The 27,330-nt window shown below is 40.6% G+C and overlaps 1 protein-coding gene across 2 annotated transcripts in view; it reads right to left on the reverse strand.

Annotated features, from left to right (window-relative positions):
* Positions 1-27,330, reverse strand: part of LOC141126034 (progonadoliberin-2) — a 72,193-nt gene that overhangs the window by 14,905 nt on the left and 29,958 nt on the right. For both annotated transcript variants that reach the window (XM_073612315.1, XM_073612314.1), the window contains exon 2: positions 12,359-12,530. In XM_073612315.1, coding sequence (XP_073468416.1) covers positions 12,359-12,496 — 138 coding nt within the window. In that variant the 5' untranslated portion in view covers positions 12,497-12,530. The remainder of the gene's footprint in view (positions 1-12,358; positions 12,531-27,330) is intronic.

A 27,330-nucleotide genomic window follows, 5' to 3' on the forward strand; every position in this document is an offset into this window, starting at 1 on the left:
AACCTGGTGCTATTGGATAGACTTTCCACATACCCAAAAATACTGCTCTCTTTTAGTCCATCTCACCACCTGAAAACTAGACTCCAAATCATCCATGATCCCCCCCTTCCCTTCCTCGTTGCTGTTGGACCTTTCCCACTGCAGGTTGCTCTCCCTCCTTTCTACCACCCCACCCACCTGCCTACTCCCCCCTTTCTCCACCATAAAGTTCTACCTCCCTCTTCTTCACCACAAGATGTTCTCACTCTTCCGGGTCAAACGACTCCCAGAGGACTGTGAATGCAGGGTGTTAATGACCCAGCCCCAAAGAAGGCACCCTGCACTAACTGTAAACTGCACCCTGCACTGATATCATCATGTCAGCACTACTCTCAGTATCATCCAGGACCCCCCAACAGCAAGAAGAAGACTGAAGAAGAAGAGGACCCTGTTTGTCATGTGCCTGGCCTAAAGATATAAAAAAAAAGGATATCATTGGGGGTCTACTGGGGAAGGAGGGAGCCTCTCAAAATATCTAGAATACGAGTTCAGTAAAAATTCCACTACACCTTCCCTTTAATGCGTTAAAAGATCAAAGCGCAAACTGCTTCTGAATATTATCAGCCCATCATCAGCCCTTCTAAGCAGAGGACCTTCCAAATAGGCAATTTATTAGGCGTGCATTAGCTCAGCCGCTAATGACCCAGTGTTTGTAACAGATGTACCTGTAATGCTACATTTACTCCAGATGTGCTTGGCTGCCGTGTGTTATCGCCTTTGCATTTTGGACACATTTAAGATTCATTTTATAAATTTTGCTTTGACTTCAACTACAGTCTTTCAACTTTTTTTGTGCTGATGAGTGTTAAAGTGACTTTGAGGCTTAAATAAAATATAGGAACACTATATATAATAATTTGCTGAGTTAAAGCGCATGCATATTTGTTCTGTGGAAATGGGGCAGAAAATTAATGTTATTAGGATATTTCCTATGCTGGAAAATGTTTCTTTGCTTTGCTAAACAGAAAATATCCAGTGTTTTTTTGTGCTATGTCCTGTGCTGGATGTTTTTCATTGATTTAAAAATGGAAAGATATCACATTTGGCCACTAGATGGTGGAATGTATCACAGGAATTTCCTATGGTACTAAGCGCCATCTGGTGGCCAAATACAGATTTTTCCATTTTAAAATCAATAAATAAAAAAATGCAGCACAGGAAATAGCCCAAAAAACAATGGATGCACACATAAATGCATAGCTCCCAATTGTCCCTGATTTCGAGGGACTATCCCTGATTTGAAGCAATGTCCCTCTGTCCCTCATTCCTCCTAATTTGTTCCTCATTTTGGTCTGATCTATATAGATGTATATAATATGCACTTTTTATCTATCAAAAAGTGTTTCCCAGTGCTATACCTTTCATCCAGTTTCTAAATTGCTGCATTTGCTAATTCCAAAAGCCAATATAAAGGAATAGTAGTGGTAAAAAAAAGCACTTGTGGGTTTAACCAATCTTGTTTTTTTTGTACAATTCTCCTTTAACCTCCCTGACGGTTTTCCCGAGTGTGGCTCGGGGTTAAATTTCAGCACCATTAGCGATAACCCCGAGCCACACTCGGGATTACATTGCAGGATCCTGGTGCAGCGTTACTTACCTTGTCCCCAGGATCCTGCGATGTCCCCCCCCGCTGTGTCTGCTGGCTCTGTCTCCTCCGAAGCCTCTCTGTGCCAGGCTCCTTTCCCTGCGAGCGTCGCGACGCACGGAGGCGGAGCCTGGCGGCAAATGAAAAAAAAAGTAAAACTCATTACACATACAGTACTGTAATCTTACAGAATACAGTACTGTATGAAATCATTTCACATCCCTTTTGTCCCCAGTGCTTTGTCCAATGCCCTGCATGCAGTTTTATATTATATATACTGTTCTTTCTGCCTGGAAACTTGAGATTGTCCATAACAACAAAAAGTGTCCCTTTATGTCAAAAGTGGCTTTAGACCAGCTAGAAAACAGCGATAGTAAATTAGAACACATGCAGAATTGAGCGATAGTGAATCGTGGGGAAATTTATTTTATTATTATTATATTATTATTTTTTTTAATTATTTATATTTATTTATTATATTATAATTTATGTTTTTGTGTTTCAAACTTCATCATACCTGGAATATCTACTAGACTCTTGGTGGACAGATTTAAGTGTGTTATTGTTAACCTCCCTGGCGGTTTTCCCGAGTGTGGCTCGGGGTTAAAATTCAGGACCATTAGCGGTAACCCCGAGCCACACTCGGGATTACATCGCAGGATCCTGGTGCCTCCTTACTTACCTTGTCCCCGGGATCCTGCGATGTCCCCCGCTGTGTCTGCGGGCTCCGTCCTCCTCCGAAGCCTCTCTGTGCCAGGCTCCGTTCCCTGCGAGCGGCGCGACGCACGGGGGCGGAGCCTAGCGGCAAATTAAAAAAAAGTGTAAAATCATAACACATACAGTACTGTAATCTTACAGATTACAGTACTGTATGAAATGATTTCACATCCCCTTTGTCCCCAGTGCTTTGTCCTATGCCCTGCATGCAGTTTTATATTGCATATACTGTTCTTTCTGCCTGGAAACTGGAGATTGTCCATAGCAACCAAAAAGTGTCCCTTTACGTCAAAAATGGCTTTAGACCAGCTAGAAAACAGCGATAGTAAATTAGAACACTTGCAGAATTGAGCGATAGTGAATCGTGTGGAAATTAATTTTATTACTATTTATTTTTATTTTTTTTAATTATTTATTTTTTTTTATTATATTATAATTTATGTTTTTGTGTTTCAAACTTTATCATACCCGGGATATCTACTAGACTCTTGTTTGGACAGATTTAAGTGTGTTATTGTTAAGAATTACAGACCTACAATATAAAACGCCAAATTTCCATGCAAAATAATTGTACCGCTTTCAGCACCTAAAATCCAAAATAATCATACCGCCAGGGAGGTTAAGGGGGCGTGGCAAGGGGTGTGTCCTTTGCCTGCATACTTTTGCTGATAGGTGTCCCTCATTCCCATCTCAAAAAATTGGGAGGTATGTGAATGCACATGCATTTTGTTTGGTGAATTGCTATGCAACTGTTTATAAATATAACACAAAAGAGTTACCTGCAAAAAAGAGACAAAATACTTAATTTCAGAGCAAGCTGTCCAGAGCCAAGGACAATGATGCAGAACTGTTCCCCCCTCTCCCACTGCTAATGCGTACCAAAAAATGAATGTACTGTCTCCGCCCATTCTCTTACCCTTTGCTCCAGCTGTCCATGGTTGGTAAGGTGTGCACTGCACTTACATGGCCAATTGCATGCTTCCTTATAGCTAGAGGGTTGTTATGCATGCATGCTGTGTTTTTTGTTTCAGCTGTGGGCACATGGGATAGAAAGTGGACATGTTGGAGCACAGTGTGACAGCAGCAGCTGTCAGAGCACATATAAAATTGCAGCCTACTGGTTGCCAGCCACTAATCTAAAGGGTGTATTCTCTAAGTGCATTCACCCCCTACTGCTGTGTCTGAGGAAGCTGTCCCTTCTGCCCACCCCTTGCCCCAGCCCTGCTTATGAGTCCAGATGTGTGCACCACTAAACACTGCTCTGATAAAGAGGAAACCTCCCACAAACTCTCTGAAGAAGCCAATACTTCCAGGAAGTGGTGATCTCCTGCTTCTGCTGCTGCTCTCGGTCTTTCCTCCCACCATAGCTCCCAACTTTCCTTCATTTGGAGGGATTCCTCTTTTGGAGCCAAATTCCTCCGCCACCCCATTATGTTATGAAATATACACCTCTAAAAAAATGGTATTATTTAACTACCAAGAGTGTCATAGTACACTAACTCTTTCTTCTAACCTTTTTTTTTACATTTTAGATACGATAAGGGCTGGGTGGCGGGGTTATAGCTCCTATCAGTTTTTTTTTTATATCTGTGTCCCATTTTGGAGATATCCCTTCACTTCTTGGCCCAAAGCCAAAACAGGAACTGAGAAGAAATCCCTTCATAGTTACATAGTTAGTCGGATTGAAAAAAGTCTATCTAGTTCAACCAATAAAATAAATTTTTTTTTTTTTTAAATTTCACAATCCCATATACACAATTCTATATCCACAGTTGAGCCAGAGGAAGGAGAGCATAATCCAATTTGCTCCAGCAGGGAAAAAAATTCCTTCCTGATCCCACGAGAGGCAATCAGCTATTCCCTGGATCAACTTTACCTATAAATGTTAGTACCCAGTTATAATATGCACATTTGGAAAGAATCCAGACCTTTTTTAAAGCAATTTACTGAGCTGGTCAGAATCGGCTCTTGAGTCTATTCCACATTTTCACAGCTCTTACTGTGAAGAAGCCTTTCCGTATTTGGAGAGGTATTTTTCCTTCAGATGTAAAGAGTGCCCCCTTGTCCTCTGTGATGACCTAAAATGTGAATAGGTAACATCAAGTTCACTATTTTTACCATCTATGTATTTATACACATTAATTATATAAGATTAGAGGAAATCCAGTTCCTCTAATCTTTCCTCATAGCTGAGCTCCTCCATGCCTCTTATCAGTTTGGTTGCCCTTCTCTGCACTTTCTCCAGTTCCCCAATATAATTTTTTTGAACTGGTGCCCAAAACTGAACTGCATATTCTGTTATGTACTGTTATGTAACATTTAAACGATGATAGTGTTCCTTCATTTTTATATTTTGTAAAAGCTCTTTTCTTATTATTTATAGCTTTTTTTTAACTTTGGCTGTGAGCCACATAGGTTTTATTTTTAGCCTTTAAAACTTATTGCCCAAGAGAATATACTTTGCAGTGAGTTCGCATACAGTCTTTCTGAAGAATTCCCATTTCTGTTCTGTGTTCATCGATGCCAATATTCCCTCCCAGTCTTGTCCAAGACCTAGAAAGCAGCCGTAATCCTTGGACAATTTGCTCTCTTAAAGTTAAGTGTTTTTATATTTCCAGAATGAGCTTGTTGCTTATAGCTAACAAATAAAATCATGTTATGGTCACTGCTACACAGCTAGTCTTTTAGATGAACATTAGTAATAAACTCTGCATGGTTTGAAATTACTAGGTCCAGCAGAGCATCATTCATAGTCTATATACTGGACAATAAAATTGTCCTGTATTAGGTTTAGGTTTATAAAGTTTTGCCTTTAACTGTCCCAGCAGTTCCATTACTCCAGTCAATTTCCGGGTAGTTAAAATCCCCCATTATTTTCACTATCCCAGCCCTTGCAGCCTATTCTATCTTTGCAAAGAGCCTCCATCTCCTCATTAACACAGGGAGGTCTATAACAAACTCCAATGATAGCCTTTTTAGTACACAGACCCATGTACAGTTCTACCCATAATGCTTCGGACTCATCACACTCTCCATCAACTAGGACCTCTTTCACACTCGCTTTGAGATCATTTCTCACATAGAGACAAACACCACCACCTTTCCTTTTTACCCTGTGTCTCTATATTAATAGCCCAGTCATGTGAAGAATGAAGCTATGATTCAGCAATATTAATTAATGGTGCAGTTTTCTTCATGCACCAAAGCTTCAAACTCACCTATGGTGACTTCTGTCATTGGTGAACAAACACTTTAAATCATCGTCACATTTTGCACGCGACCACCTTGATGAAATTAGTTTTACATCAGAAGCCTCCTTCCACATCAGAGATTCGCTGACCAAGTGGTTTCGTTCCAAAATTCCTTTTTTTAACGAATTTTGAAAAATGTGTTAATCCGGAAATATCCGAATTAACTAAAAACCATTTAATGAGTTTTTCTGAATATTCGTAAATTTGAATATTTGAAAATTTGTATATTTGTAAATTCGGAAATTTGAAAATCTGAAATAACTAACTAATAATAACCTAACTATTACTAACTATTACATTTTAGGTATTGAAATTTCCTTTCAAATTTGGCTGTTAGTGAACAAGTACGAATGTATCCAAAGTTATGAATCATCCGAAATAACAAATGCCGTATCTAAACAAATGGAACGTAACAAATTCATAATAATAAATAACAATAACAGTAATAAAAACTTTTTATTATTGTTATTATTTATTATTAATTCATTCTGTTCCATTTGTTTAGATGCCGCATTTGTTATTTCAGATACTTTGTAACTTCCGATAAATTTGTATTTGTTGCGTTCACTAACAGCCAAATTTAAAATGAAATTACAATACCTATAATTTAATAGTTAGTTGTTATTAGTTAGTTATCCTTTCAAATTTTCGGATTTTCTTATTTACGAAATTTCGGATTTTCGAAGTAACGAATTTACGAATTGCAATCATAACGAATGACCCGAAAAACAAAACAAAAAAAAAAAAAAAAACGAATGAAATGAAATGAAAACAAATACATTTTTCGGCAGTGCACATGTCTACTGATCACATCAAAGGTCCACCTAAAACATCAGAGGCCTCCCAACACATCAGGGGCTATTTATAAGCACTCCCAATCACACTAGAGTCTCTCCTATACATCAAAGTCCCACAATGAAATCAGAGTTTCCCCATCACATCACAGTCCCCCCAATCATACAGTACCCTCTTCACATCAGAGCCCTAACTTTTGGATGTAGTACTGCAGATGTAAAGCACCCTATGAATGGAGGAGGCAGACATTTCATTCATCCGCCCGTCCTTCATCCATAGGGCTCTTTTCATTGCGGGAAGCATCAGTATAGCTTCTATGACCGGAGGAGGTGAGAGAAAAAAGTGGGCATACTCGGAACGTCTAATGAGTACCTGTGACAGGTCCAATGGCTTGTGTTAATGCCCGCAGCACTGGGGGATCACAGCTGTGGGTGTGTTGGGGGGGGAGTAATGAAGATTTTAACCACTTCGGCTACGAAAGATTTACCCCCCTTCATGACCAGGCCATTTTTTTGCGATACAGCACTGCGTCGCTTTAACAGACAATTGTGACGTTGTACCCAAACAAAATTTATGTCCTTTTTTCCTCACAAATAGAGCTTTCTTTTGGTGGCATTTGATCACCTCTGCGGTTTTTATTTTTTGCACTATAAACAAAAAAAGAGCGACAATTTTGAAAAAATAAACACAATATTTTGTATTTTTTGCTATAATAAATATCCCCAAAAAAATAAAAAAATAAAAATTTCTTCATCAGTTTAGGCCGATATGTATTCTTCTACATATTTTTGGTAAAAAAAAAAAAAAAAATTGCAATAAGCGTATTATGATTGATTTACGCAAATGTTATAGCGTCTACAAAATAGGGGGATAGATTTATGTCATTTTTATTGTTATTATTTTTTTTTACTAGTAATGGCGGCGATCTGCGATTTTTATCGGGACTGTGGCATTGCGGCGGACAGGTTGGACACTTTTGACACTTTTTTGGGACCATTGACATTTATGAAGCGATCAGAGCTAAACATAAAGCAAAAAAAAAAAAAAAAATCTTAACGCAATGTCCAAAAACTATATGTAGGGAAAGTGCGCGTGCTCCATGTATTGCACAAAAAAAATTCCTTAGTATTGCAAAAGTCCAAAGATAATAAACCGTGATGATGATATCTTCATGTGATGTGCACACACCCCCCACCAGATGTACCCTCACCTTAAGAGCTTTTTAAAAATGCCTGTGATAAATAATACTATCAGCTTGGGAAGATCCTCCTATGGTTCCTCTTTCCTGTAGTGGTTAGTTATGGCTTAAATGCTGCTCCAAGGATCACTTTTTCCTCCTGATCACAAGCCAATTTCATCCTGGCTGCCAGCAAGCTCGGAGCTTGATCGGCTGACGAGTAAGGAAGTGAGGGGTCCTCATATATCACACATGTGAAAGGCATGGAAACTTGCAATGGTGTGATAACGTTTTAAAACAGGTTTATTAAACTTAAACTCCCACATAGATGTATGGTATACCTTGATATATTTATGGACAGCAAAAGGGGGTTGATAGTGTCACCTGGAGACCGAATCTGCAGCTACGGTTCCCAGCGTTCTCCCCATCCTTAGCTTGTAGTACAAACAACACCTCACTTCCTTCCTCGTCAGCCGATCAAGCTCCGAGCTTGCTGGCAGCCAGGAGGAAATTGGCTTGTGATCAGGAGGAAGGAGTGATCCTTGGAGCAGCATTTAGGCCATAACTAACCACTACAGGAAAGAGGAACCATAGGAGAATCTTCCCAAGCTGATATTATTATTTATCATAGGCTTTTTTAAAAAGCCCTTAAGGTGAGGGCACATCTGGTGGGGGGGGGGGGGGGGGGGGCGGTGTGCACACCTGCATGATGAAATCACCATCACGGGGTTTATTATGTATGGACTGTTGCAATACCAATTTTTTTTTTTTTTTGTGCAATACACGGAGCATGCATACTTTCCCTATATATAGTTTTTGGACATTGCATTAAGATTTTATTTTTGTGCTATGTTTATGTTTGTATAATATTTTTATATTATTGAGGATTTGTGTGCATCACATGAAGCACGTGCAGTTTAATTATATATTATATTTTATGTTTTTTTTTTCACATTATAGGATATATACATGAGTTATTACTTTTATTTATTTATTTATTTTTGTATTTATGTTTAGCGCCGCACATTTGGTATATCACTTTATTTTATTAAGAAATCACTAAAAACACCCCCTTTTTCTAGTCGCAGCCATCTTGAGTAAGGGCAAATGATTCATGTAGCATTTACTTCCAGGAATCCACCTGCCTTTAGCTCAAGCATGCACGCAGATAGGTGTTCTGCGCTGAAAACGCCCCTCCTTCCTTTCTCCAGATAAAAGAAAAAAAAAAAATGCCCATGAAAACTCTTGGGATGTATGACATTTTGGCCTAGGCCAGAAAGCAGGAAGCAGCTGAAGAGCCATAGCGAATGATAAAATTTGACCTATTCACATTGCAGCACACCTCAATGTAACCTACACTATACTGTCAAAAGTATCGGGACGCCTGCCTTTACACACACATGAACTTTAATGGCACCCAAGTCATAGTCCGTAGGGTTCAATATTGAGTTGGCCCACCCTTTGCAGCTATAACAGATTCAACTCTCCTGGGAAGGCTGTCCACAAGGTTTAGGAGTGTGTCTATGGGAATGTTTGACCATTCTTCCAGAAGAGCATTTGTGAGGTCAGGCACTGATGTTTGAGAAATCACTTTACACCCCCTCCCCCAGCATTTTTGGCCATGGCCATCTTAAGTAAGAGCAGATAATTCATGTAGCATTTACTGCCTGGAATCCATCTACCGTTAGCTCAGGCATGCATGCAGGATAGTGTGCTTAGCTGATGTTGATTGGGGGAGTGCAGTTCCACTTTAGGCCTACAGCCATGCAATTTCCACTAGCAACCATTGGAAGTAGAACAGGTCATACTAACAATATCAAAGGCTGGCAGTGTGAAGGTATCATAGGTTGTGACTTTTCCAATAAATATGGTTGCTAAATTTTTGCCGTACTAGACATGCCTAAATGCCAAACATCAAAGCCAACTCTTAGACCAACAGTCTTCAACATCTACAAGAAAGTCTTCCCAGGAGACTATAGACTTTTATAACTTTTATAGACTATATTAACTGTACTAATAAAGGGTAAAATGGTCTTCAGTTATTTTGTATAAATATTTTATATCTGTTCTTCTTAAAATAAGTTCTGGAGATACACATATATATATATATATATATATATATATATATATATATATATATATATATATATATATATATATATATATATATATATATATATATATATATATATATATATATATATATATGTATCTCCAGAACTTATTTTAAGAAGAACAGATATAAAATATTTATACAAAATAACTGAAGACCAATAAACACTATACTTTTGTGTTTGCCCCTATTTACCATGAGCTGAACTCAAAGAACTGCGACTCTCTCTTTGAATGTAATGAAATTAAGACGAGATCAGAAAATACAGAGATATATATATATATATATATATATATATATATATATATATATATATGTATATATACACACATATATATATATACACACACACACATATACACACACACGTGATCTGGCACCCAGTGCTGTAAAAAAGTATTTGCCCCCTTCCTGATTTTTTATTTTTTTGCATATTTCTCACACTTAAATGATTCAGATCAGCAAACAAATTTTAATATTACATATTCATTCGCTGTTGTAACATCTGGGTGGGCTCGTAGCGCAATGCTCTATGCCACGAGCACACATATTTTGAAGCTTATTAGAGCCTATGGCTCTAATTAGGTGCTTCAAAAATACACCCACCTGCTGTAATTCAGGCGCTCGGCGTCCTGAAAGGGGGCGGATGCCTGAATAGGGGATGGCAACAGCGGCGGCTATGCATGAATCTATCCATTAGTCATATAGGGGGTGGCATGGAGAGAGGGGGTGGCGCCCAGGCACCCCTAATGGATGTGCCGTCACTGTTTCAGCGCTTCACTTTTTCCACATTTTGTTATGTTACAGACTTATTTCAAAATGGATTAAATTCATTATTTTTCTCAAAATTCAAACAATACCCCATAATGACAACATGGAAAAGTTTGCTCGAAATCTTTGCAAATGTATTAAAAATAAAAAAAGAAACAATCACATGTACATAAGTACAGTATTCACAGCTTTTGCCATGATACTCAAGTTTGAGCTCAGGTGCATCCTGTTACCACTGATCATCCTTGAGATGTTTCTACAACTGGATAGGAGTCCTACCTGTGGTAATTTCAGTTGATTGGACATCATTTGGAAACAGTACATGCCATGAAGTCCAAGGAATTGTCTGTAGCCCTCCAAGACAGGATTATATGGAGGCACAGATCTGGGGAAGGGTACAGTAAAATTTCTGCAGCATTGAAGGCCCCAATGAGCACAGTGGCCTCCATCATCTGTGAATTGAAGAAGTTTGTAACCACCAGGACCCTTCCTAGAGCGGGCCGCCTGGCCAAACTGCACAATCGGGGGAGAAGGGCCTTAGTCAGGGAGGTGACCAAGAACACCGATGGTGACTCTGCCAGTGCTCCATCGTTTCTCTGTGGAGAGAGGAGAACCTTCCAGAAGAACATCCATCTCTGCAGTACTCCACCAATCAGGCCTGTATGGTAGAGTGGCCAGACGGATCCACTCCTCAGTAAAAGGCACATGACAGCCCGCCTGGAGTTTGCCAAAAGGCACCTGAAGGACTCTGACCATGAGAAAGAAAGTTCTCTGGTCTGATGAAACAGATTTAACTCTTTGTCTGAATGGCAAGCGTCATGTCTGGAGGAAACCAGGCACTGCTCATCACCTGGCCAATACAATCCAAAACATTTTTCAGTGGTAGGAACTGGAAGAATAGTCAGGATTGAGGGAAAGATGAATGCAGCAATTTACAGATACATCCTTGATGAAAACCTGCTTCAGAGCGTTTTGGACTTCAGCCTGGGGCAAAGGTTCATCCTCCAACTGATGAACGACCCTAAGCACACAGCCAAGGTGACAAAGGAGTGGCTACGGGACAACTCTGTGAATGTCCTTGAGTGGCCCAGCCAGAGCCCAGATTTGAACCCGATTGAACATCTCTGGAGAGATGTTCCCCATCCAACCTGATGGAGCTTGAGAGGTCCTGCAAAGAAGAATGGGAGAAACTGCCCAAAAATAGGTGTGTCAAGCTTGTAGCATCATATTCAAAAAAGACTTGAGGCTGTAATTGGTGCCAAAGGTGCTTCAACAAAGTATTGAGCAAAGGCTGTGAATAATTATGTACATGCTATTTTTTTTTTTTAACAAATTTGCAAAGATTTCAAACAAACTTCTTTCACGTTATCATTATGGGGTATTGTTTGTAGAATTTTGAGGAAAATAATGATTTTAATACATGTTGGAATAGGGCTATAACATAACAAAATGTGGAAAAAATGAAGCGTTGTGAATACCTTCCGGATGAACTGTATATTAAAGCACAATATTTTGCTTATTTAAAAGCCACCTTGGTATTGGTTTCTAGGTAATTATCACTTAGTGCAACAAATCAACGCGTTTCATGATCAGAGAAAGCTTCTTCAGGATCAATGCTGTCTCCTATATATCCCTAAGGTGAGCTTTTACTGTATCTAGAATGCTATTATTGGTCCAATCCAGTGGACCAAACAATACAGCCCCAGAATGTACCAGGTACTAGGAAATAAGAAAGACAAATAATCAACTATTCCCTAATACCTGCTTCCTTACTAGCAGTGTCCTTAATGCAACCTCTGCATGTAAGGAATACAGCCCCCACTACCTGAGCCAATACTGCAAAAATGGCGTTGTAGCCATATATATATATCGAAAACCTTTAGCTAGAAAACAATGCATCATTAATATACCTCTGGAGAAGCAGGCATGTCCAACTCCCTCTTGCCTCCTGGGTACCACCCATGGGACCAGTGCTGGCCGTGTGACAGTTGTGTACTGACTGCAAACAGAACCAGGAGCAGGAACAGCAAGTGTCTCTGACAGGCCATTGGTTAGCAGATGTGACTCACAGTTCACAGGAACCTGCAGGGGAAAAACAATAGAAGCCATTTTTACATTATGAACACATGATCAGTTAAAGTGCTATAGTAAGACATATTGGGGGGGGATTTACTAAAACTGGTGCATACAGAATCTGGCGCAGTTGTGCATAGTAACCAATCAGCTTGTAGTTCTTCTTGTCAAAGCTTAATTGAACAAGCTGAAGTTAGAAGCTGATTGGTTTCTATGCACAGCTGCGCCGGATTCTGTGCGTACCAGTTTTAGTAAATCTCCCCCATTGTGTTCTCCGGAATGCCCAGAATTCCAGCACCCTTTGAAGGTATCTAAGCAAACATAAAACTCTCACTCCGTGGGGAAGGGTGTCCACATGGTGGCTGGGGGGAACATAAATAGTTTGGTGCCTGGAATAGAGGCTTCTTGTCCAGGAGGAGGAGATCCCAGCCTGAAGGGCTGTTGCCCTTCTGTGCAGTCCAGCTGTGCTTTTCTACTGCTCATCAAGGTCCCAGCTAGTTAGCTGGGGGTCCTATTCTGATGAACTTTTCTGGAGCTGACTGAGGGACTTATTTTTTGAGGATCCGGTCTGGAGAAGTCACAGGAGAGGAGTCTGGAAGGAGGCATCCAATTATCCAAGGACATTACTGAGTACAGATTGGTGTGTGAGATCCCAGCGACTGTGTGCTACTGCTGTCCCTTTTGCATCAGAGTTAGCCTGTACTGTAAGAGTGGACATTGTTCATGGTGTACTTGTGTAGCTTATCCCATCATTTGCTGCTGCAAGGACTGTGCTCAGAATCTCTAACCACTTGAAGACCAGGCCTTTTATGGAAATTTTTGTTTAAGAGTTTAAATCAATATTTTTGCTAGAAATTTGCTAGAATAAAATGGCGATTTATTTTATGTCACAGAGTATTTGGGCAGCGGTCTTTCAAACGCAATTTTTTGGGAAAAAATACACTTGATTGAATAAAAAAAAACCAAAAAACATAATATTTACCCTGATTCTGTATAATGTGAAAGATGATGTTACACAGAGTAAAGAGATACCTAACATGTCATGCTTTAAAATTGCGCATGCTCGTGGAATGGTGACAAACTACGGTACTTCAAAATCTCCACAGGGGACACTTTAAATATGTTCACAGGCTACCTGTTTAGAGTTACAGTGGAGGTCTAGTACTAGAATTATTCCTCTCGCTCTATCGTTCGCGGCGATTCCTCACTTGTGTGGTTTGAACACCATTTACATATGCTTGCACTACTTACGTATGCATTCACTTCTGCGCTCGAACACAGAGGGATGGGGCACTTTGAATTTTTTTTTCATATTTATTTTACTCTTTATTTTTACACTGTCCCCCTTTTTTTGTATCACTTTTATTCCTATTACAATGTAAACAACCCTCAGAATGGAAATAAGGACGATAGGTCCTCTTTATTGAGACATCTGGGGTCAAAAACACCCCAAATTTCTCATTTACCTTTAAAAGCAAAAGATAAAAAAAAATGCTTTTTTAACTATTGCTTTAAAAAAAAAAATTACTATGGCCCAGGAACTGGAAGTGATGTCAGATATCGTTCCTGTCCTCCAAGGGCATAGAGACGAGTGGCGGCTATCTTGGCCTCACTCTTCTTCATACCCAGCTATCGCCAGCATTGGATCACTCCCAGGCTTCACCAATGGGTGACCCAAAAACAACCAGGAAGTTGTGGGGGGCACCCCCCTACCACTTCTAAAGGTGATCCTGTGGCGAATCAGACTGTGGGACCACTTTTTTCTTAAAGAGAACAATAGTACATAGTACAAAAAAAAAAATACTGGGGTTATGGCAGCTAGCTGCTGTCATAACCCAAGTATTTAACGTCAAACAAATGACGAATTTTTACTATGGGCCAGTCATCAAGTGGCTAAGAGGAAGATAGGTGTCCTCTCAAGTTACTGCTTGATGTTGCTGGAGTATCCCACGATTACCCCACACCCATGCAAGTTCAAGTTTTTCTCAATAAAGCAAGAAATTGAATATTTCTAGACTGATCATTGAGTCGGAGGGGTGACCGAGACTGTGTCTGGCTTCTAGAGAAACTATTGGGGAAATACAATGGGACCAATTTGGGGGGTCCTTGTGGGGGTGAGCGCAACAGTAGCAAGGAATCATGGGGCAAGAATACAGAGCTAATTAGTGAAAAGAAAAAATGAAAAAATATCTGTGCTTCAAAAACATGTAAAATATAAGCTGCGATGTCCTAAATGTGACACAAACACACAACGTAAATGGGAAAAATTGGTGACTCGCGCTAGACAAATTAGTGTGTGTGTGGCTAAAGGGTGCCACGACCTAAAGAAAATCCAAAATACAACAAATATATGAATGTGTGTGGTGTGGCACACTATATAAATTTGGGGGAATACACAAGCCCCCTTGGTGGGTAAATATACAATCTATGCAATAATATATCGCAATTAGTGCAAAAAATATTGAAATATTTAGAAATAAGTCCGTCTATGCAATAATATATCACAATTAGTGCAAAAAATATTGAAATATTTAGAAATAAGTCAGTGTATAATATATACAGAATTAGAAATATAAATGTGAAGTATTAAAGGAATAGTCCATATGGAGAAACCCCAAAAAAAGTCCGGAATTAATCCGGAACTCCCAGGAGCGAAGATGGAAGCTGGAAAGGGACGTCAGGGACTGTGGTGGAGATGAATGGGTCCACAGGAAAGGACTCAGCCCTCAGCAGAGTGTTGTCATCATAAGGAGAAAAAAAGGAGGGCTCCCATAGTGTAAAATCAAACGGTATTTATTTAAAAAAAATAATAAACACTCACATGCAGATTAGGAAATAGCATCATCAGTAGAAGAACAGTCTGTGGCACCGGCCGGATGACCACAGATAGTCCGTCCTGCTGGATGTACAGCGAAAGTAGGAGGTGGCGCGATGATATTGTGAGTTATTCCGCATATTTTATTAAATCATTTTGAGTATTATTCAGAGAGCACTAGATTCTTTCCAATTTTTTACATGTGAATACTGCCTGTATGCTGGCTACTGATAGCTGCTGCTGCTGATGCCTTACCGTGTATACATCTCCTCCTGGTATTATCCCTGTGAGGGAACCGCTGGTTTGACCTGACTGATTTGCTCAGGGGTCTATCTATTGAGGTGAGCGGCTATTATCCCGAAGGTGGAGGTCCACGTTTGTCACCACAGTCACCCTGCAATTTTCTCATGTCACTAGTGTCACTGGAGGAATCACTGGATTTTGCCTGCAACCTGTTTATATTGGACTTTTAGCTTTGTTTATTTTATTTCTTATTTTATTTTATGCGTTGTACTGCTTTTTCTTTATGCAATTTTATGGGATTTGATAAATTTACCCTCAGTATCACAGCTGCTGTTTGGCTAGGGTTTGTGGTTTGCGCTGGTTGACTTTGTTTACAACCGCTCAGCCCTACGTTGCGTTTCGCAAAAAAATTGCGTCTTCCAGGGTTCCCCCTGAGTCCATTCCTGTGGACCCATTCATCTCCACCACAGTCCCTGACGTCCCTTTCCAGCTTCCATCTTCGCTCCTGGGAGTTCCGGATTAGCAGGATCTCACAGCCCATTTAGACCCTCTGTAACGGGGGGTCATGGGGTTCTGGTAAACGGCCAGGCTCTCTATTTTTGGTGGTGGACCCATACACCTAGGATTCTACACAATTGAATAATTCGGGATTGTCAATCACTTTTTTGGGGGTTTCTCCATATGGACTATTCCTTTAATACTTCACATTTATATTTCTAATTCTGTATATATTATACACGGACTTATTTCTAAATATTTCAATATTTTTTGCACTAATTGTGATATATTATTGCATAGACTGACTTATTTCTAAATATTTCAATATTTTGTGCACTAATTGCGATATATTATTGCATAGATTGAATATGTACCCACCAAGGGGGCTTGTGTATTCCCCCAAATTTATATAGTGTGCCACACCACACACATTCATATATTTGTTGTATTTTGGATTTTCTTTAGGTCGTGGCACCCTTTAGCCACACACACACTAATTTGTCTAGCGCGAGTCACCAATTTTTCCTAATTAGTGAAAAGGCCCTCTCACTTTTATTGTGTAGTGACGTACATTTTGATATTCGATATTGTAAAGTCAGGCAGTAAAATGTCTAAGTTCGTCAACAAAATTGTTTTAAAGTCAATGTCCTGGAGGAAAGGGGGAGAGGGATGGTGGGCTGTGGTAATTGGAGTTGAGTTTTAAGTCTTTGTAGGCTTTAGAAGTATCCATTGTGCACTAATGGAAATGTTCAAATGTTTGTTGATGTCATGGAGGACACTCTCTTCTAGTTCATCAGCCATTCTCTTCTAGGGTTCCTCCATATTTTGCTAGGGGTTCCTTGAGCTGTGGATTGACCTTCAATTTAATGGTGCCTGGATAATTCCAGGCCAATGCCACTTGGGGGTAATTTTTCCAGTTGGTCATCAATGTAAGGTGCTACTGACTCCCAATGAATTGGTTTGACGGTTTACCCAAAGCTTCAAAAATACTTCTAGGATTCTTCTGGGGGCAAATAAATTGAGAAAGGCAGATATTGATACAACATAATGTTTCCACATGGCACCATTTGAACATTTTTGACTGGATGTAGTTTTTCGGGTCATTCGTTATGATCGAAATTCCTAAAACTTGGAAATGAGTAAATTTGAAAGTTCGAAAATTTGCAAATCCATAAATAAGAAAGAAAATCAGGAAATTCAAAATAATAACTAACTATTACATTACAGGTATTGGAATTTCCTTTCAAATTTGGCTGTTAGTCAATGTAACGAATACAAATTTATCCGAAGTTACGAATTATCTGAAATAACGAATGCCGCATCTAAACAAATGGAATGGAACTAATTAATAATAAATAATAATATAAAGTTTTTATTATTATTATTATTTATAATTATTAATTTGTTACCTTCCATTCGTTTAGATATGGCATTCATTATTTCGTAATATTCGTAACGTTGGATAAATTCGTATTCACCAACAGCCAAATTTGAAAGGAAATTCCAATACCTATAATTTAATAGTTAGTAATAGTTAAAGCGGAGTTCCGTTTAAAAAATATAAAATTAAAAGTCAGCAGCTACAAATACTGCAGCTGCTGACTTTTGATAATCGGACACTTAACTGTCCCTGGGTCCAGCGATGCGGGGGATTGAAGCCCTGTTCGTCTCCCCCTCTGCTCTGCGGCGCCGGCATTCTTACCCTGGGCTCCCGGCTGTGGCTTCACAGCCAGGCACCCACTGCGCATGCACGCGCCGCGCGCCGTGACTGGCCGTGCAATCATCTGGGACCTGTGACGCGTGGGACACGTCACAGGTCCCAGATGATTGCCAAGAGGGAGGGGGAAGAAGTGACCTTCCTTCCGGCGCCGAGGGTGCGCCAGAAGGAAGTGGGAGCTGGAACCCTCTGAAAAGAGGGTATCCGCCCCCCCCCCAAAAAAAATGACATGCAAAATGTGGCATGTCAGGGGGTCACCTTCTTTTAAAGCGGAAGTTCCATTTTTGGGTGGAACTCCGCTTTAAGTTATTATCAGTTAGTTATTATTTCAGATTTTTTAATTTTCGGGTTTTCAAATTTTTGTTCTTATTTTCGGATTTTCATTCTTTTGAATTTGCGTTCTTTTTTCAGAATTTTCGGAATTCAAATTTCCGATTTTACGAATTTATGTATTTTCGAATTTACAAAATTTCAAATTTACGAGTTTTCCGAATATTCAAATTTCCGAATTTTCAAATTTAATTCGTTAAACAGGTTTTCATTAATTTGGATATTTACGAATTAACTAATTTGTCAAAATTTGTTAAAAAAAAGAATTCGGAACGAAACGAATTGCACATGTCTAGTAAAAACTTCAAGATCCTAAACGTAACTAAACAAAGTAGATAATGAATACTATTTGAAAGGTTTGGTTATTATCTTGCCTTGGCTAAAACAGAAAAGTGGATAAAGGCAGCGTTGTCTCTCAAGAACTAGCATTTGTCAACACAGAGGTCAACAAGAAGATGTTTCCCACTTTATGGGGACCATGTTCCTGTGCCTGAATCACACAGAAACATAGTCCACGTTCCTGTGCGATCCCTCTGCTATTCAGTGTGGTGCGATTTTCAGCCCATTCATTTGAATCTAACAAAAAGCAGTGCATGTAGTACTTTCCAAAAACGCACTGCATCAAATTGCAAGGTGCTGCAGCACGATGCAATCTGGTGCAGGGTCCTTAGGAATATATTTTGCACCTGCAGCAAATCCTACGCACGGTACAGGAAGCGTACACGGAACACGCCTTTTCCACACCACGTTCTGGTGTAAATTGGCAAAAACTCATATTGTTGGTGTGCATACCTCCCAACATTTTGAGATGGGAATGAGGGACACCTACTTGCAAACGTATGTAGGCATAGGACACGCCCCTGACACACCCCCTTAAAGGAGAATTAACCAAAACAAGGTTAATTAAATCCACAATTACTTTTTTTTTACCACTCCTATTCCTTTATATTGGCTTTTAACATTTACAAATGCAGCAATTTAGAATTTTGATGAAAAGTTTAGCACTGGGAAACACTTTTTGAAAGAGAAAAAGTGCATTTTATATACAACTATATAGATCAGACCAAAATGGGGGACAGATGAGGAAAGAGGGACAGAGGGACATTACTCCAAATCAGGGACAGTTGGGAGCTATGGGTGTGATTACAGGTTTTAGGAATGCCCCCTCCCATTTTACCATGTGCTGTACTTGGAAAATCTTGAAGGTTATAAATATTTTTTCAGCTGGTAAACAACTTTTATTTATTAATAAATACAATTAAGTGTGCATGATGTAATCCTATCTCAGAAATCTGAAATACGGAGACTTTTTGACACCCTAACTCATAATTCTCTTGAGACATTAGCTGCAGATTGAACTGGTGCCTAATTGTCTCATTACATCATCTGAGATCTACGTGAGATCACGTCAGAGATCAGGACCTGTGGACCAAACATTTTATAGATCGAATCCTTCCATTATTTCCCATCAAGTTTCAGGGCTGGTATGACAAAACTGACCAGGCTTTTAGGTATATCAGTCAACTGGTTTATGTGATAGAAGGTTACCATCTAGAGGAGGGTCATATTTCAGACACAGTATGGCTGGAGGCTTGGTATTATTAGACGAAGAAAGAACTTGAAGAAGTGAATAAAGGTTTTTATACAAGATATCAAATCTATGTATCCTATATAGCAGTGCCAGGACAAGGTCATCTAGAGCCCAGGGCAAACATGCCAAATTGCGCCCCCCTCCTTCAAGATGTATGATTATGTGTCAGCAAAAATCCCCCCCCCAAAAAAAAGTTAAGCACTAATCTGAATGCTTACCCCCTAAACATAAACCCCTCTTCCTCCCAGTACAAATCTACCCCCTGCTGTAATCCTCCCATGGCACAAATCTTTGCCCCCCCCCACCCCCCCCAGCTCAAATCCTCTCTCCCCATATGCCCCCAGCACAAGTTCACCCCCCCCCAAAAAAAAAAAACGTCCCCCTCCTAGAACAAATTCCCTAACCCTCAAGTTTCCCCTCCGAGCACAAATACCACCCAATCATCTGATCTTAGCACAAGTCCCCCCCCCCCCCTCCACCATATTATCTTTTCTAGCACAAACCCCTGAAATCCCCCCTACTAGCACAAATCTTCTTCACCCATCCCCCCTCCCAACACAAATCCCCCCAAATCACTACTCCTAGCACGCCCTCTAAATTCCCCCTCCCAACATAAATTCCCTCCCCACAGTGCCCAGGGCAGCTGCCCCTCCTGCTCACTCCTTGTACCGGCCCTGCTATGTAGCTCTAAAAAACACTTTCTAAAAGCTGGCACAGAGGTTATAGGAGTCTCAGGGTCACAACCTGAGGATTCTTATGTACCTTTGATTTTGTAAAAAGTGCGCTAGGTATATTCTTGGGTGATAAGGTGAGATTGCACCAACCAAGACAGTTGGCACACAGCCACCTTCTCCCCATGACAGGTGCCTTGCAAATAGATATGTTAAGATAAGCATTGAAGCACACATTGGGGTATGATTAAGCTTAAAAGGTCCACCTACAGAAGTTGAGAGTCTGCAAGAATGAATGAACATGAAGAACCCAGTAAAGGTTGTTAAAAAAGAAGTCTAATCCATGTATCCTTAGTAGCCCAAAAGACAACTTCTTAATCTATCTTTTATTATCTTAAGGCCCCTTTCACACGGGGCAGACTACGTCCAGCTGATCCACCGGCTCAGTGGTGGAACTCTCCGCTGATCCTCACCGAGCAGGCGGAGGACAGGTATGTGTACGCTCCACTATGCAGAGGAAACACGGACACAGCCCGCTCTCCTCTATGGGGCGGTCGAATGGAAATGGAACGCCTGCCTGATCCACTAAGGGCCAAGCTCAACCCCTGAAAAACAACCCCACACCATAACCCCCCTCAACCAAATGATTTGGACCAGTGCACAAAGCAAGTTCCATAAAGACATGGATGAGCAATTTGGGGTGGAGGAACTTGACTGGCCTGCACAGAGTTCTGACCTCAACCCGATAGAACACCTTTGGGATAAATTAGAGCGGAGACTGCGAGCCAGGCCTTCTTGGCCAACATCAGTGCCTGACCTCACAAATGCACTTCTGGAAGAATGGTCAAACATTCCCATAGACACACTCCTAAACCTTGTGGACGGCCTTCCAAGAAGAGTTGAAGCTCTTATAGCTGCAAAGGGTGGGCCTACTCAATATTGAACCCTACGGACTAAGACTGGGATGCCATTAAAGTTCATGTGTGTGTAAAGGTGGGCGTCCCATTACAGTTCATGTCCTTGTAAAGGCGGGCGTCCAAATACTTTTGGCAATATAGTGTGTGTGTGTGTGTGTGTGTGTGTATATATATATACACACACACAGTATCTCACAAAAGTGAGTACACCCCTCACATTTTTTAAATATTTTTTCATGTGACAACACTGAAGAAATGACACTTGTCTACAATGTAAAGTAGTGAGTGTACAGCTTGTATAACAGTGTAAATTTGCTGTCCCCTCAAAATAACTCAACACACAGCCATTAATGTCTAAACTGCTGGCAACAAAAATTAGTACACCCCTAAGTGTCATTTCTTCAGTGTTGTCACATGAAAAGAATAAAATATTTACAAAAATGTGAGGGGTGTACTCACTTTTGTGAGAATCTGTATATATATAAATATATAGATAGATATATAGATATAGATATAGATATACACACACACACACACAGCATTTCCTTTTCCTGTTGTCCCTGTAATTTGTATGTCCCCCCCGGTCCAGCTTGACATTTATTTATAGACAATGTGTATAGAGTTTTTACAAGTCTAATGACTCCTGATTTCTGCTCCCACGAGTCCTCTCTATGATTGGTTGTCTCTATGATTACGGATACACTTGTTCCTTGTGTACAGACAAGTATTCTCTGGTTAGCGGGAGTGGATCAGCCCACACACTCATTTTACTGGAGTGCATTACAGGTAAAAGAAATGTCCAGCTTCGCAACAACTGTTTTGCAAAAAAAACAAAAACACCTATGAGATGGTTGGCGTGAGGACAGTAGAGGGAAATGACCCTCTCCAGGGCTATCTTAGTGGTCCTCATGGTAATAGTGAAAACATATATTTAGATATTATTTTTATCTTATTGCCCATAGATTTCTTTAAAGATGAAGTAGAGAATGAAATCAAAATTAGATGCAACAGTTGTCACCAAGAGGAATAGAGGGAAAGTCTTCCAAAAGAGACATCTGCGGTATGAGATGTGGAGAGATTTCTCCTCACTTCCTGTCTCCAGGCCAGGGGGCATGAAGGGGCATCTCTCCAACAGGGGTCCAGACAGTAAAAGAAAAACCCTGAAAGGGGTTTTAAACATTTCCAACCCAGATTAGAAACCTTTAACTCTTAACATGCTCCCAATGAAGAATTGATCGTGCTGTTTTGCTGATAGCATTGTCAATAAATGTACCTTTTGGGTCATTTTGCAGTAATGCTATAAAGAAGTCAACTATTTGGGGGATCAGATGAAAATTGTGTGCAGACAATCTCGAACAGGGGTCTATAAACTTTCTAAACTGAGGGTCAGTTTATTGTCCTTCGGACTTTGAGGGGGGCCGGGCTGTGGCCAGTGAGTGTAAAAAATGCTCCAGTGTCAATGGGAGTAAATAATGCCCCATCATTGGTGTCAGTGGGAGGAATAATGCCCCATTGTTGGTATCGGGGAAGAATGAGTGCCCCATCACTGGTGTTAGTGGAAGAATAGTGCCCTGCCATTGGTATCAGTGGAAGGAACAATGCCCCATCATTGGTATCAATGGGAGGAAAATTGCCCCATTGTTGGTATCAGGGGAAGGAATAGTGTCCCATCACTGGTGTCAGTGGGAAGAATAGTGCCCTGCCATTGGTATCAGTGGGAGGAATAGTGCCCCATTGTTGGTATCAGGGGAAGGAATAGTGTCCCATGACTCGTGTCAGTGGTAGGAATAGTACCCCATCATTGGTATCAGTCAGAGGAATAATGCCCCATCATTGGTATCAATGGGAGGAAAATTGCCCCATTGTTGGTATCAGGGGAAGGAATAGTGCCCCATCACTGGTGTCAGTGGAAAGAATAATGCCCCATCATTGGCATCTGTGAGAGGAATAGTGCCCCATCACTGGTGTCAGTGGAAAGAATAGTGCCCTGCCATTGGTATCAGTGGGAGGAATAGTGCCCCATTGTTGGTATCAGGGGAAGGAATAGTGCCCCATTGTTGGTATCAGGGGAAGGAATAGTGCCCCATCACTGGTGTCAGTGGTAGGAATAGTGTCCCATGACTCGTGTCAGTGGTAGGAATAGTACCCCATCATTGGAATCAGTGAGAGGAATAATGCCCCATCATTGGTATCAATGGGAGGAAAATTGCCCCATTGTTGGTATCAGGGGAAGGAATAGTGCCCCATCACTGGTGTCAGTGGGAAGAATAGTGCCCTGCCATTGATATCAGTGGGGGGAATAATGCCCCATCATTGTTGTCAGTTGTAGGAAAAGTGTCCCATTGTTGGAATCAGGGGAAGGAATAGTGCCCCATTGTTAGTATCTGTGACCTGAATTATGCCACATTGCTGGTGTCAGTGGGAGGAATAGCCCCTTGTATTGGTGGGAGAAATAGCGCACCAAGGGGCAGATAAAGGCAAGCAAAGGGCCAAATCCGGCCCCCTGGCTGCAGTTTGGAGACCACTGATCTAGACCTAGGTATATATTACTCCAGATCAGTCAACCTTTTTATTGGAATATAGAAATAACCAGGTTTCATCCTCCCGATTATACCCTATACAGACAATACTTAGGAAGGCTAAAGCAAGTGCGCCCAGGGGCTGGATCTCCCTCGAGATTTGGGAACTGGAAGAATAAATAAAGACAATATTTCTTATTTCAGATTGGTAGAATGTTGTAGCCACTGGTCAAAGCAAAAAACCCAGGGCTTAAAGTGGTTGTAAACCCTTACATAAACCAAAAGAAGTGACTGGCCTCAGGTGATACACAGAAACAAATCCTCCTACATGAGTTGTACCTGTTTACCTGCTGCGGTCTTATCTTCTCTTTTCTACATCCATTCAAAGTCCAGCATTTATAAAGCTTGTCTGAGCTGTCAGTAAAAAGGGTCAGAGTGCAGAGCTCGGTGAGGAGAGCTCTGAGAGCTCATTAAAGGGAAGGGACAGAGCTGGAGATCCCTCCCCTGTCACCATTTTTTCTCTTGGTGTCAGGAAAACTTGTCAAAACTGATTCATGCTGATAGCAAAGGAAGGAGGCAGAAGACAGGAATTACACTTAGCGCCCTAATTGAGACAACTACACACTATAGAGCGGGGATATGCACCTAGCGGAGCTCCAGCTATTGCGAAACTACAAGTCCCATCATGCCTCTGCCTCTGGGTGTCATGCTTGTGGCTGTCAGAGTCTTGGGACTTGGGACTTGTAGTTCTGCAACAGCTGGAGGTCCGCTAATTGCATATCCCCGCTATAGAGGGATATGCTTTGTTCATATTTCATGTCTGAGGTTTACAACCACTTTAATGATCCATTTTATTGGCTAACTAGATTATAAGTGAAGGCTTCCGAGATGGAGAACGTTTTGGAGACTTCTTCAGGCATGGGGTCAAAGACCTGATCAAAAGCTTTCAGTTATAATCTACTATCAGTATCATTCATTTTTTACATCTCTCAGCTTCTTCCACAATGAGGAAATATCAGAACAAAAGGGAGAAATTGCTAAAAAGTTCATTTAAAATACGAAATGGGTCCCAGCATTGGATGAAGGTTACTAAGCGGTGGAGAGGTCCTGGGAAATACCGTGAGAGTCATCCCATACTCCCCTTTGCTTTTTTTTTTTTTGCTTTTTTTTCTTTTTTTTTCTTTTTGTAATAAAAAAATACTGTTTTTGCTCTTGTTGTCTTATTATTGTTCTTATATTGAAATGTCAAATGTTCCTGTCTCAAATGTTGATGTCCGGTAAAGCAAGATTTGCCCATCTTTTCTTCCCTGACAAACATTTCTTTTTATGGGTTTTTTTTTTGTGGTCTTCCAACGTTTTATTTATTTATTTATTTCAGGTACTTATATAGTGCTGTCAATTTACACAGCGCTTTACATATACATTGTACATTCACATCATTCCCTACCCTCAAGGAGCTTACAATCTAAGGTCCCTAACTCACATTCATACATACTAGGGACAATTTAGACAGGATCCAATTAACCTACCAGCATGTCTTTGGAGTGTGGGAGGAAACCGGAGTACCCGGAGGAAACCCACGCAGGCACAGGGAGAACATGCAAACTCCAGGCAGGTAGTGTCATGGTTGGGATTCAAACCAGCGCCCCTTCTTACTGCTAGGCAAGTTTTCTGTTTCATTATGACTCCTGGCTACAGCATGGCTCCTATGTACAATGCCAGGTCCATAAAGACATAGGGGTTATTTACTAAAGGCAAATCCACTTTGCACTACAAGTGCACTGCAAGTGCACTTGAAAGTGCACTTGGAAGTGCAGTCGCTGTAGATCTGAGGGGAAGATCTGAAATGGGGGGAAGCTCTGCTGATTTTATCATCCAATCATGTGCAAGCTAAAATGCTGTTTTTTATTTTTCTTGCATGTCCCCCTCGGATCTACAGCGACTGCAACTCCAAGTGCACTTGTAGTGCAAAGTGGATTTGCCTTTAGTAAATAACCCCCTATAGGGTTCGATTAACTAAAGCCAATTAGACTATGCACTTTGCCCTCTGCAAGTGCAGTTGCTCCAAAGCTTAGTAAATGAGGTAAGGCTTCACTTTGCAAGGAATACCCAATCACATGCAAGGAAAATAAAAAAAAAAAAAATACAATTTTTGCTTGCACATGATTGGATGATGGAAGTCAGCAGAGCTTCTGCTCATGTGCTAAGCTTTGGAGCAACTGCTCTTGTAGAGGGCAACTGCACTTTACAAAGTGCACAGTCTATTTGCCTTTACTGAATCCACACCAGGGGGTGGATTCAGTAAAGGCAAATAGACTGGGCACTCTGCAAGTGCAGTTGCCCCCCAGAGCTTAGTAAATGAGGTAAAGCTTCACTTTGCAAAGAATACCCAATCACATGCAAGGAAAAAAAAACAAAAAACAGCATTTTTGCTTGCACAACAGTAGATGATAGAAGTCAACAAAGCTTTGGGGTTGATTTACTAAAGGCAAATAGACTGTGCACTTTGTAAAGTGCAGTTGCTCCAGAGCTTAGTAAATGAGGTAAAGCTTCACTCTGCAAGGAATACCCAATCACGTGCAAGGAAAATAAAAAACAGCATTTTTGCTTGCACATGATTGGATGATGGAAGACAGCAGAGGTTCTGCTCTTTTACTAAGCTCTGGAGCAAGTGTTCTTGCAGAGTGCACGGACTATTTGCCTTTAGTAAATCACCCCCATTGTCTCATTTACTAAGCTCTGGAGCAAATGCCCTTGTAAAGTGCACAGACTATAGAGGGTTGATTTACTAAAGGCAAATTGACTGTGCAAAGTGCACAGTCAATTTGCCTTTAGTAAATCAAATCCACTTTGCAAGGGCATTTGCTCCAGAGCTTAGTAAATGCGACAATGGGGGTGATTTACTAAAGGCAAATAGTCCGTGCACTCTTCAAGAGCTTAGTAAACGAGCAGAGGCTCTGCTGACTTCCATCATCCAATCATGTGCAAGCAAAAGCATTTTTTTTTTAATTTTCCTTGCATGTACTATTCTTTGCAAAGTGAAGATTTGCCTCATTTACTAAGCTCTGGAGCAGCTGCAATTTGCAAAGTACACAGTCTGTTTGCCTTTAGTAAATCCACCCCTATTGTCTCATTTACTAAGCTCTGGAACAAATGCCCTTGCAAAGTGCACAGGCTAGTTGCCTTTAGTAAATTAACTCCCTGGCTTCATAGTAGAGCTGCACGATTAATCGTTAAGAATCAAAATCGTGATTTTTTTTCCCCTTCCTGATCTTCAAAACAGCATGTCACGATCTTTCTAACAAGTGCAGAGAGTTCTCACAGCTGGAAAAAAAAAAATCCTGGCAGCCTGCCAAGTTTTATTACAACACGTGAATAAAATAGAATAGAAACGGATTGGCGTGTAGATGAGGGAAGCTTAACCATTTAAAGACCAAACCTTTTCTGACATTTATTGCCTACAAGTAAAGATCATTATTTTCTGCTAGAAAATTACTTGGAGCACCCA

This window comes from Aquarana catesbeiana, linkage group LG01 (assembly GCF_042186555.1).
Source record: "Aquarana catesbeiana isolate 2022-GZ linkage group LG01, ASM4218655v1, whole genome shotgun sequence".
NCBI lineage: Eukaryota > Metazoa > Chordata > Amphibia > Anura > Ranidae > Aquarana > Aquarana catesbeiana.